The 13,169-nt window shown below is 42.0% G+C and overlaps 1 protein-coding gene across 1 annotated transcript in view; it reads left to right on the top strand.

Moving 5' to 3' along the window:
- Positions 1–6,372, top strand: part of Top2a (DNA topoisomerase II alpha) — a 31,366-nt gene extending 24,994 nt beyond the window's left edge. Inside the window, exons 28-35 of the mRNA XM_057775984.1 lie at positions 182–364; positions 1,388–1,484; positions 2,388–2,540; positions 3,202–3,325; positions 3,455–3,498; positions 3,835–3,969; positions 4,789–4,991; positions 5,263–6,372. Coding sequence (XP_057631967.1) covers positions 182–364; positions 1,388–1,484; positions 2,388–2,540; positions 3,202–3,325; positions 3,455–3,498; positions 3,835–3,969; positions 4,789–4,991; positions 5,263–5,391 — 1,068 coding nt within the window. The 3' untranslated portion in view covers positions 5,392–6,372. The remainder of the gene's footprint in view (positions 1–181; positions 365–1,387; positions 1,485–2,387; positions 2,541–3,201; positions 3,326–3,454; positions 3,499–3,834; positions 3,970–4,788; positions 4,992–5,262) is intronic.
- The last annotated feature ends 6,797 nt before the right edge of the window (positions 6,373–13,169 follow it).

The following is a 13,169-nucleotide window of genomic DNA, read 5'->3' as shown; positions in this document are numbered from 1 at the left end:
AATTAGATATAGGCACCCAGTTCTTCCGTCTCTGCCTTCCCAAAGTCAGCCACATTGTGCCTTCACTAAAGCTGATCCCAGATTTATATTAAATTGTAAAAACGGCAAGTTCTTAACTGTTGCTTTTTAGGTATCATGTTTTCTTCACCTACCAATTTGTTGTCATAATTCCCTTTCATAGGTTGTTGAAAACAAGGAAAAACAAGATGAACAAGTAGGACTTCCTGGAAAGGGAGGGAAGGCGAAGGGGAAGAAAACACAAGCATCTGAAGTCTTGCCTTCTCCTCAAGGAAAAAGAGTTATTCCCCAAGTGACCATGGAGATGAAAGCAGAGGCAGAAAAGAAAATTAGGAAGAAAATTAAGGTAATACTTTAAGCTTATTTCTCTTTAGAAATGAAATAAATTAAGACCAGTGAGATGACTCAGGTAAATGTTTGACCCAAGTCTGAACAATCCAAGTCCAGTCCACATGGTGGGAGAAGAGTACTGACCTCTGACCATAAATAAATAAGTGTAATACTTTTTTTTTAAGTTATATCTAAATTTCTAAGCCTATTGTTTGGAATGTATCCTGTTTCTGATGCACTTTCCTTTCTCAAGCACCCGATGTTTTTAAATATTTAAGTATAAAATATCATAACTACACCTTTATTTGGATCTCCTTTAATATTTTATGACTATGGATGTTTTGCCTACATCTGTGTCTACACCATATGCATGTAGTACCCACAGAAACCAGAAGAAGACCTTGGATCCCCTGGATCTGGAGTTCGAAATGGTTGTGACCCTCCATGTGGATACTGGAAACTGAACCCTGTTCCTCTAGAAGAGTAGCCAGTGCTCTTGACCACTGAGTCATATCTCCAGCTTTCGATTTTAGATTTGTTTTGTTTTTTTCCAGTTAAGAGTCTCAATATATTGCTCTAACTGTCCTGGAGCTCACTATGTAGACCAGGCTGGCCTTGAACTCACAGAGATCCGACTGTTTCTGCTCCCGCGTGCTGGGATTAAAGGCGTGCACCACTACTGTCCTCTACTATTCTAGGTCTCTTAACCAAAACCCAAAGAAAAATAAATTCTTTTTTTTTTTTTTTTTGGTTTTTCGAGACAGGGTTTCTCTGTGGCTTTGGAGCCTGTCCTGGAACTAGCTCTTGTAGACCAGGCTGATCTCGAACTCACAGAGATTCACCTGCCTCTGCCTCCCAAGTGCTGGGATTAAAGGCGTGCGCCACCACCGCCCGGCTAGAAAAATATATTCTTTCATTGTATTTGTGTCTGTGTCTATCTATATGTGAATATTTGACTTTATTATTCCAAATAATTAGACAGAAGTTGAGTGTTTTTGTCTTGATGGGATTTGTTTCTTACATGTTGCTGTTTTTTTAGAGTGAAAATGTTGAGGGCACGCCTACTGAGGATGGTCAGGAACTAGGAGGCCTTAAACAAAGACTAGAGAAGAAGCAGAGGCAGAAGAGAGAGCCAGGTATTACAACATGTTGAGCAAGGTGGTATAAACTCTAAAGTGTTATTAATATATTCTACATAGATATTCAATGTTTTTGTAGCCTGGATTAAGTATTATAAAGGAAGGCTGTACATGACTTACATTTGAGCCTTATGTTGTCTTTGATTTGTTTTAGAAAGACTCTTGTAATATAGCTAGTGACTTGAATTCCTTGGTTGGAATCTAAAATAGCTCCTCCCCTTTCCAGGAAGTCCTACTTGTTTGTCTTGTTCTTCCTTGGCTTCAACAACCTACAAAAGGGATATATGAGAGCGTTTGTCTTGTTCTTCCTTGGCTTCAACAGCCTACAAAAGGGATATATGAGAGCAAATTCATAAGCATTAAAAGCATTATCACAGCCTAGTCTGCCCTTACAATCTGTGTGAGCAAACACGGATGCATAAAGAACAAGAGGTGACTCTACAAGAATTAATTATCTCCTAGTGACCCTCCAGATCTGAGATATCAGCTCTATTCTATATCTCTAGATATGTTTCTTAGGGAACTTTGATGTTTAGACATTTGTATCGCATTATTTACTATAAAAACATCATTTACTTATGGGATTAAATGGCCAAACTCTGTACTCCATAGGAACAGAAAATGTGTCTGTTCTACTCACGATTGTACTCTCAGCGCCGTTACATTGTGTAGATAATGATGAAGAAACCAGAGTATATCAATATAGTTAATTTCTGAGCCAGTGAAATGGTGTAACATGTACAGGAGCTTGCCACCACTAGTGACATCCTGAGTTTGATCCCAAGGACCCATATAGCAGAAGGAGAGAACTAACTCAAGTACCTTTGCCCAAATGTACACGCACAAATACAGTAATGTAAAACTTTTTTTTTGAAGTATGAATCCCTATCTCCTTTTTAGGTACCATGGCAAAGAAGCAAACTACATTGCCATTTAAGCCCATCAGAAAAGGAAAAAAGAGAAACCCTTGGTCCGATTCTGAATCAGATATGAGCAGTAATGAAAGTCATTTTGATGTTCCTCCACGAGAAAAAGAACCACGAAGAGCTACAAGTAAGGAAAAATACAGAACATGCTAGCTGTGCTATAAGATTTGAATGGCCAGTTAACTTCAGGGTACTAAATTCAAGATTCTGCCTGTTAGAACAGCAAGTCAAATTTTGAAAAATCGAAGCATCTTTTAGGATAATAAACTGCAGCTTAGGTGGTCGGTGGTGCACAGCTTTCATCCCAACACATGAAAGACAGAGGCAGGCAGATCTCTGTGAGTTCTAGGCCAGCCTGGTCTACAGAAGCAAGTTCTGGGATAGCCAGGGCCACACAGAGAAACGCTGTCTCTAGAAACCAGAAGTTAAAAGTTAAACTAAAGCATATATATATTCATAAAATGTTAAGTCAGGGACTGGAGAGATGGTGCAGTGGTTAGGAGCACTTGCTGCTCTTCCAGAAGACCTGGGTTCAGTTCCTAGCACCCAACATGGCAGTTCACTACAGATTGTAACTCCTGTTCAGGGGTTTTGACTCCCTCTTCTGGCGCCCATGGGTATTGGGCATGCACATAGTATACAAACATACATGCAGGCAAAGCACACTCATGCACATAATAGAAAATGATTGCTATGATAACACACAAGTATATACACACAAAAACACAAATTTAAAAAGTAAAATGTCAATTCAGCCTATGTTTAAATGTCTTTTTGGTTCCTAACAGCAAAAGCCAAATTTACAGAGGATTTGGATTCAGATGAAGATTTCTCAGATTTTGATGAAAAGGATGAAGATGAAGATTTTTTCCCATTAGATACTAGTCCACCTAAGACCAAAATTCCCCCAAAGTAAGAATTTCATCTAACACAGAATTTATTCATGGCTATTTTAATAGTCATTGGTGTGTTTATTGATCTTTGTTTGCCACATATAGAATTGATTGTCAGAATGCCTTCTCTGTGTTTTCTTTTTTTCAGAAATACTAAAAAAGCACTGAAGCCACAGAAAAGTACCATGTCTGGTATGTATTTAATAAAATGACTGGGTGCATGGGAGATGTCTCAGTCAGCTAAGCAAGTGTGAGGACGTGAGTCAGTGCACAGCACCCACATAAACAAGCGTACCCCTATAATCTGAGCACTCAGAATTTAAAGGCAGGAGGATTACAAGTTCAAAGCCAGCCTGTGCTATAGAGCAAAACTCTGTCCCTCCAAAACTAAAGATTTAAAATTCAGCTAAGTTCTCAGAGTATTGATAATATTCCAAGAAAGTTAAAATGAGAATGCACATCAGGGACAGAGCAGCACATGGAATGTTTTAAATGCTTTTTGATCATTTCCCTTCCTGTTTGGAATAGTTGACCTTGAAGGTGATGTGAAGGACAGTGTACCAGCTTCTCCAGGCCCTGATGCTGCTGACTTCCCAGCTGAAACTGAGCAGTTAAAGCCATCTTCCAAACAGACTGCAGCAGTGAAGAAGACAGTAGCCAAATGTAAGCCTGATCTCTTAGAAGGTTAATTATTAGGGCTAATTACTTTTCCAAGTCAATTTTAATTTTTTATTCTGAAAATGTCTATTGATGATGAAATTAAGTATCCTAGCTTGGTGGTCATGGTGCACGCCTTTAATCCCAGCACTTGGGAGGCAGAGGCAGGCAGATCTCTGTGAGCTCAAGGACAGCCTGGGCTACAAGAGCAGTTCCTGGACAGGCTCCAAAGTTACAAAGAAACCCTGTCTCAAAAAAAAAAAAAAAAAAAAAAAAACAGGAGATAACAGGAGATGGTGGCACGCATCTTTAATCCCAGCACTTGGGAGGCAGAGGCAGGCGGGTCTTCGTGAGTTTGAGGCTGTCTGGTCTATAGTGCAAGTTCCAGGACAGTCAGGGCTCTATACCTTGACTCAAACAGAATAATGAATGAATATAGTAGCTTAAAATCAGTGCATTATTCAGATTCTAGACATTATCTGGCGCATTTCTCTGACATGAAGGGAAGGAGCTTATAAGCAGTTGGAAGTAATCCATGTAAGATAATTCAGAAATCAAGACTGGGGTATGGCTCAGTTGGTAGACTGCTGGTCTACAATATAAAATGCCTTGGAATTGATCCCCAGCACAGCATAAACCAGGTGTAGTGGTATATGCCCCCCGGGGCTTTCTTGCTGGCCAGTCTAACTTACTTAGGAACTACAGGTCATTGAGAGAGAGAGACCTTGTCTCAGAAAAGAAGGCGATATTCTAGAATTCATTCTAGAGTTCACAATGAGAAATCACCAAAGAATGATTATGACCAGTACTCATGTTCACTTACAGCCCAGTCTTCAACCTCCACTGCTGCTGGTACTAAAAAGAGAGCTGCACCAAAGGGAACCAAATCAAATTCAGCCTTGAGTGCTCATGGCCCTGAAAAACCTGATCCTGCCAAAGCTAAGAGCAGCCGCAAAAGGAAGCAGTCTTCTTCTGACGATTCTGACTCTGATTTTGAGAAACTAACTTCCAAAGCTTCCGTGAGCAAGGTATTTATTGCTGCTTAATCCTTTTGCTCTAGAGACTTTGAAACATCTAACTTAGGTTTTGCCCTAAATTTTGCATATTTTTAAAGAAGTAAATTTAAACCTCAGAATTCATTATATTATGTGTAATTTAGCTATAAGAAAGTTAAATCTGTCAGTCAGTGCAACAGTTGCTTTGGACTTTTTTCTTACTACTTAGTAGGAAGTGGTGGTGGAGTCTGGAATGACCCTATTGCATTAACAATATCAAATTACTTGGATTTTCTCTTTTTAGAAGTCCAAGGGAGAGAATCAGGATTTCCATGTGGACTTAGATGAGACTGTGGCTCCTCGAGCAAAATCTGGACGAGCGAGGAAGCCTATTAAGTACCTGGAGGAGTCGGATGAGGACGATCTTTTCTGACGTGACAGGGGATTGTTTTAGGAGTGGTTTTACTGAGCTGGATTCGTTTTAAAGTTACTTGAAGTTTTTCCCTAACCCCCTCTGAATTTAATTTGGGGAAGACTTTTATAAGACTATCCTAGTGAGTGGGCCCACGTGACCTTTGCCTTTGTACTCTACAGACTGTCCCGATGGTGACCTCACATGATACTGTTTCCTTCTCTGCTTTGTCTACGTTTTGTGTCTATTTCTTTGGTCTCTAAAATCTTGCTTGAAATTCTTTTGGATTCCACATAATTATATGGTCATTTCGGCATAACAGAACTTATTGATCATATACTAAGCTTAAATGAGTATGTTTTCAAAAGTGCCCCCTGCCTCTTTTCCTATTTCCACTAGATATGCGGTAGCATGGTGTCTGTTTTCACTTGTGTAGGTAGAATTCCACCACAGAACTGGATAATTCTACTACAAATACGGTATTCAACTATGATGTTTTGCATTTTTGTTTAAGCCATGAGAAATTGCTCATACCCTTTTGAACATCATCAGAAGCTGTAGAAAGTCACTTTGACCGTGTCTTCATGACCTCAGTACAGGCAGCAAGGAGGCCAGTTACATGGCGTCCTGACTTTCTTATGATGCCTTTCGAACATGAGATTACAGGGAGGAGGCAAAACTGCTCAATCGTGAAGTGCAGTCCAGTCTAAGTCTCCATACATAGTTTCACCTTGCAAACGCAGAGACCTTTCTGTGCTGTTGTATATGTTACTTAAGTGCTGTTATCAATGTTTTTTGTAAATATTTAATATGTCTTTCTATTCAGCTTAATTCCAACAATTTTGTACTTTAATAAATGTTCTAAAACATTGTGAGTCATTCATTCCTCTTATCTTAACCCACTTCACTTCCTCTCCGCAGTCTGAAATATAGCCTCTTCCCTTTCAGGACTGTTACAGCCAGATTCCGCTAAGACTGACAATCTTTGGCTGGGTGAAGTATACTAAATAAAGAGTGGCAATGTGACCTTTGTTGTTATTTTGTTTTTGTTGGTTTTTTGGTTTTCGAAACTGGGTTTCTCTAGGTATTCCTGGAACTTGCTTAGTAGACTAGCCTGGCCTCGAACTCAGAGTGCTGCCTCTGCCCTGCCTCTGCCTCCTGAGTGCTGGGATTAAAGGTGTGCGCCACCACCGCCTGGCTCAGCCTGCTTTCTTATAGAACCACCAGCCCAGGGATGGCACCACCCACCATGAGCTGGACCCTCTCCCGTTCATCACTATTGAGAAAATGCCTTACAGCTGGATCTCATGGAGGCATTTCCTCAACTGACTGTAGTTTGTGTCAAGTTGACACACAAAACTGGCCAGTACCATGCATATTTTATTTTGTTTTGTTATTTGGGTTTTGTGAGATAGGATCTTTTGTAGCCCTGGCTGACCCTCAGACTAGCTATGGAGCAGAAACTGACCTTGAACTCCTGATCTCCTTCAGCCTTCCAAGTGCAAGGCCCAGCTTGGTCCAGTTTTACTTAGAATCTTTTTCATGGCTGCTGAATTGTCTATGTCCTCTGCACTCAGGATATGTAGGTATCATGCTAGGAATGTAACTTCATTGGTAGAGTCACAAGACACTGGATGAAGTCCCTATCACTATGTAAATATAGTATGGTAACTTCTGCCAGTAATCCTAGCACAAGATAGGTAGAGGCAAGGGCATCAAGAGTTCAAGGCCACTCTAAGTTTAGGTTTTTTTAGTTTGGTTCGGTTTTGGGTTTTCAAGACAGTTTCTCTGTGTATCCCTGGCTGTCCTGAAACTCAGTAAGTAGACCAGGCTGGCCTTGAACTCAGAAATTCACTTTCCTCTGCCTCCTGAGTGCTGGGAGACAGAGATACCCTATCTCAAAACCAAAAAGAAAAAAAAACAAAAAGCCTACTTTAGCCAATTAAGCTCTATTGGGAGCAACTGGTTAGAGAAAAACGGTAAATCCAATTCCTTTCTTAACCTCTTACATCAAAATTCACTCAAGGGCCGGGCGGTGGTGGCGCACGCCTTTAATCCCAGCACTCGGGAGGCAGAGGCAGGCGGATCTCTGTGAGTTCGAGACCAGCCTGGTCTACAAGAGCTAGTTCCAGGACAGGAAACCACAGAGAAACCTTGTCTCGAAAAAACCAAAAAAAAAAAAAAAAAAAAAAATTCACTCAAGGTACACTGAGTTTTACTTTTTATGCTAGGGTGTAAAGGCCACAGCCTGCTGTGTGTTCTGGATATTAAACCAAAGCTACCACCCCACCCAAGATTAAATATTTATTGTCAAAGGATAAGAAAATGTTTCCAGTGGGCTGAGATGGCCAGCAAAACCTGACCGCCTAAGTTGGATCTTTACCAAGAGATGGTTGGTAAAGTTTCAATAATAAAGTGGAAAGTTACCTGAATTTCCAACAGTCAAGGACATAGGAGCAAACAATAGGATTAGACTTGGTGAGTGCTCACTAAGCAATTGTACCTCTTGACATTGTGATGTTGCTGAGGGAAAGAGGCAGCTTCAAGGCAAAGGTGGAACCCAAATCCATATATGAAAAGTCGGAAATAGGTGCTCTGATTGGTCACGAGCTTCTCAGTAGAGCAGTTAGAGACTTGACCACTGACTGCTCAAGTTACTAACATTCAAGGGAATTGTTTGAAACCTACCACTAAAAGTTTGGTAGAGGCATTCAGACCCTTTAGAGAAATTGTTTGCTTCCTGTATATATGAAGCATTGTTCATAAATGTTTATTACAAATAGTTATTCAGAGAAGGGGCTCAAAAGCTCAGTGCGTACAGCAGAGACATGACTAACCAGGGGACTTACTGGCCAGCCGGTCCAGCTGCTCCATGTTTAGTAGAGAGCCTGCCTCAAAAACTAAATGGTAAAAAACACCCAGTATTGACTCTGGCCTCTATACAGGTGATGCACCCACCCAAAAACACGAACACATGCATATAATGTACACACCAAAAACAGTGATTCAGACCTATCCAATATCTAAAACTTTTTTAGTAATTCCAGTTGGGTAGCTTGTCTGAACAAGAGCTGGTGTGGTAGTGCACCTAGTCTGTAGCACCAAGAGACCCTATGTAAATGTGTTGTAGAGCTAAAGATGGCACAGCAGTTTAAATTGCTCTTACGGAACCTGTTCAATACCCAACACCTCCATCAGGAGGCTCACAAACACCTGTAACCCCAGCCCCAGGAGATCCAATACCTCTGGCCTCCTGGGAAACTGAACTCATGTATATGCTCCCCTCAACACACACAAGTAATTAAAAGTAATAAAAGTAAAACGTTAAGAAATGTTACCCACGGGGCTGGAGAGATGGCTCAGCAGTTAAGAGCATTGCCTGCTCTTCCAAAGGTCCTGAGTTCAATTCCCGGCAACCACATGGTGGCTCACAACCATCTGAATTGAGGTCTGGTGCCCTCTTCTGGCCTGCAGCCATACACACAGGCAGAATATTGTGTACATAATAAATAAATATTAAAAAAAAAAAAAAAAAGAAATGTTACCCAGACCACCTAGTTGGGCATGTAACTGAAGTTCAAGAACAGACGGTTCAGTTAGTGAAGCTTCCATCTCTTAAGCAAAGGGTATCTATTAAAGCATAATTTACACAGGTGGGAAATTGGGACCAGCCTTGATGTCCAGCAGCAAAATTAGTTAAATTGAGCCAGGTTTGTCTCATACCTGTAATCCTTGCACTGTTGAGATAGAATCTCTGCAAGTCCAGTCTGAACTACAGAGTAAGACCGTGCCTCAGAAAAAAAAAATCATTTCTCATTAGCAAGGTATTATAGAGCCACTAAACATCTTTTTTTCCCCTGAACAAACATCCTCAGTCAGGCAGTGGTGGCAACGCCTTTAATCCCAGCACTCAGGAGGCAGAGGCAAGTGTATCTCTCTGTGAGCTCAAGGCCAACCTGGTCTATTAGAACAAGTTCCGGGACAGCCAAAGCTACACAGAAAAACTCTGTCTCAAAAAAACGAAACGAAAGAATATCCTTATGTTAGTGTTTGCTTCCTATTGCCGTGAGAAACACCAATGACCAAAGCAACTTGAGGAAAGGGTTTGTTGGGCTTCTGGGTCCTGATCACAGTCCATCATTGAAGGAAGACAGCAGGAACTGAAGCAGACAACCCACGTTCAACTACCCTTTTTCTACAACAAAGGACCCCCTTCTCAGGGATGGTGCCACCCACAACTGGCTGGACCCTCCTGTATCAGTCATTAATATTAAAACAAAAACGTCCCACAGACAGTTGAATTTCCCTCTTCCTAGCTTCTGTTAGATGGACAACTAAACTAGCACAGTAGCCAGAGATGAACCTGAGCTCTACCTCCCAAATGCCGGGATTACAAGCATGCAACACCACACCCAACACAATGTATTTAACTCTCGAAACCGTCCTCTCAGTGGGTGGTCCTTAGACCAGCAACCACACCATCTGGGAGCCTCTTAGAAACAGAGTGTTGGTGCTGGAGACATGGCCCTGTGTTCTCTTCACAGGACCCAGGTTCAATCCCCAGCACTCAACATGGCTGCTAAGGAGAGTCTGTAACGCCACTACCAGGAGATCTGTTGCCTCCTGGCCTCCACCAGTACTGTCCAAACATGGTGCTCAGACATGCAAGCAGAACACCCATACACATAAACAGTTTTTTGTTTTTTAACAAAGAAAATAGAGTGTTGATCATACCCCAGAACTGTGGGGCTTGAGGCTCAGAAGCACTTTGTAGCGGGTTGTTTGGTTTTTTGAGACAAGATTTCACTATATTGTGTAGCTTTGGAGCCTATCCTGGAACTCGCTCTGTAGACCACCCTGGCCTTGAGTACAGAGATCTGCCTGCCTCTTCCTCCCGAGTGCTGGGATTAAAGATGTGTGCCACCACTGCCAGCTCAGAGGCACTGCTTTCCACAGCACTCGGGCTGGAGAGATGACTTGGGACCTGATTGCATTCTTAGGAACTGAAAACAAGGTGGTTTTCTTGTTTTCTGAGGTGGGTTTTTGCTTTTTAGCCCAGCATGGCCTTGATCTTCCTACCTCAGGCATGTGCCACCACCGCAGCTGTGACAAAGCCTTTGCATCACCTCTGAATTTCTAAAGTGCCTCTTCAAACAAGCTCTGGGCCCGGTCGTGGGCCTGCTTTCCACAGCTGCAGGTCACTTTTTCCTGTTCCACAACCTCCCAGGAATGGAACAACAGTGTCTATGTTGTTGTGCCTACCTTTTTAAACTTGGTATGATGTTTTAATACTGTTTGTATTGTTAGGGGCTGGGGAATGGCTCAGTGGGTAAGGGAGTTTGCCACACACACTTGAAATTCTAGTTTGATCCCCAAACCCGAATAAAGATGAAAGGAGAGCCCCAACTCCACCAAATTGTTCCCTGACCTCAACATATTTGCTATATGGCACATCAGACACCCTCAATAATGATGATGATGATGATGATGATAATAATGATGTACCCCACAATAATGATTTTTAATAATAAATATTAGGGGCTAGAGAGATGACTTAATGATTAACATTTATTGCTCTTGTAAAGGACCAGGGTTCAATTCCCAGCACCTACTTCAAATCCATCTATAATTCCAGATCCCAGAGATCTAATACCTTCTCTGATCGCCTCAGCCACCAAGCACTCATATGTGCACAGACATACATGGAGGCAAAAAACTCATATACATAAAATTAAAACTATAAAACAACCCAGGCAGTGGTGGTGCAATCTTTAATCCCAGCACTCTGGAGACAGAGGCAGGCAGATCTCTGTGAGTTCAAGGACAGCCTGGTCTACAGAGGGAGTTCCAGGACAGCCAGGGCTACACAAATTCTGTCTTAAAAAAAAAAAAACTTTAAAATGAAATGAAATTTAAAAATTTTTAAAAATTACATAAAATTTAAAATGTACTCACATTGCAAGTATCAGTAGTTCTTTTTCAAAACAGACAAAAATAGCTTCTTTTTATTATTGCTGAGTATTATTCCATTGTGTGGGTTTGTTGATCCATTCAGCTGTTGATGGACATTTGGAATGTTTCCAGTTGGGGCCTATTGTAAATAAAGCTGTTGTGAATTGTATAGTATGTATCCATTTCACGATTTTTTTCCCAGTGGGTGGGATTCCTGGCAGTGGGGTCACCGGTCCTGTGTTTTACTCTACAAACTGAAGAGCTGTCTTTCCGAACACGGTTTCATATATTCTCCACCCTAACATTTTCCTCGTGTTTCTTTGTAAATGTTACACTCACCTACCTCAGGTTGCCCTGATTCAAATCAAAAGGTATACCAGCAAATGTTATTTTAGATGAAGGAAAGGAAGCTCGGTCTACTGCCTCGTCCTCTGACTCCGGTGTCTCTCAATAACTTTCCAGGAACAGTTTCAAGCTCGGTCCTTTGGGTGGAGACCTGCTTCCAGGGAGGGCGTGGCAGTCACTGGTTTAGGGTTGACCAGATTGCAGTTCTGCCTGCAACCTCCTTACCAGATGCTGGAGAAGACATCAGAGCGCTCTCCCCACCACACCAGCTACAGAACCGCAAAATAAGCCTGTGGTAATGACAGTCAGGACCAGGCGGTGTGCCGCCATTGTGGCTACATGCATACAGATACACATAGAGATACAGGCTTTTTGTTTTGTTTTGGGACAGTCTTCTTCTATAGTCCAGGATAGCCTAGGGCTTGCAATCCTCCTGTCTCAACATCTGCAATACAGGAATTACCCATTTGTACTATATACCACCTGGGCGCCTATACCTTGACATTTCCAAACACCAGCCACACGGACCAGCCTGTGGGCAGGGCTTTGAAAGATGCTTCTCTTTCGTTTGTTCTTCTGTAAAGTCTATGTGTACGAGTGTATGACTGTGCATCACATGTGTGCCTGAGGAAGACAGAAGGCATTGGCTCCTGGAACTGGGGTTACCGATGGTTTCGAGTTGACATGTGGGTGCTGGAAACCAGACCTGGGTCTTCTACAAGTTCTCTTAAACCCTGAACCATCTCCCTAGCCCCGAGCTGGATATAACTCACTGGTAGGGTGCTTCCTTAGTCTGCATGAGGACCTAAATTCAATCCCTAATAACAATATAGACACACCCCAATGCCACTTGAACCTATAGGAGAATTGTCATAAATTCAAGGTCAGCCCAGGCTACCTGTAAGCCTGTCTTTAAAAAAAAAAAATTAAAAAAAAAAAAAAAGATGAGCCAGGCATGGTGGTGCACGCCTTTATTCCCAGCTCTTGGGAGGCAGAGGCAGGAGGATCTCTGTGCACTCAAAGCCAGCCTGGTCTACATAGTGAGTTCTAGGAGAGTCAGGGCTATGTAGAGATACCTTGTTTCAAAACACAAAAGAAAACAACTTTAAAAAAATGGAGCATGGGGGGTTGGGCTGGAGAGATGGCTCAGTGGTTAAGAGCATCACCTGCTCTTCCAAAGGTCCTGAGTTCAATTCCCAGCAACCACATGGTGACTCACAACCATCTGCAATGAGGTCTGGCGCCCTCTTCTGGCCTGCAGGAATGGATACACGCAGACAGAATATTGTATACATAATAAATAAATATTTATTAAAAACACACACAGACACACACACGTACACTCAGTCCCTCACATGTAAACATACACACATCTATAAGTATAAACCCAAAAATTTCAAAGCGTCAGGAGACAAGGTAGCTCAGAGGGTAAAAGCACTTGCTACTCAAGCCAGCCTGACCACCTGAGTCTGGACCCTGGAATCCATGGAGGAAGAAGAAAG

This window comes from Chionomys nivalis, chromosome 7, assembly GCF_950005125.1.
Source record: "Chionomys nivalis chromosome 7, mChiNiv1.1, whole genome shotgun sequence".
Lineage (NCBI taxonomy): Eukaryota > Metazoa > Chordata > Mammalia > Rodentia > Cricetidae > Chionomys > Chionomys nivalis.
This window is presented reverse-complemented; position numbering and strand designations above follow the sequence as displayed.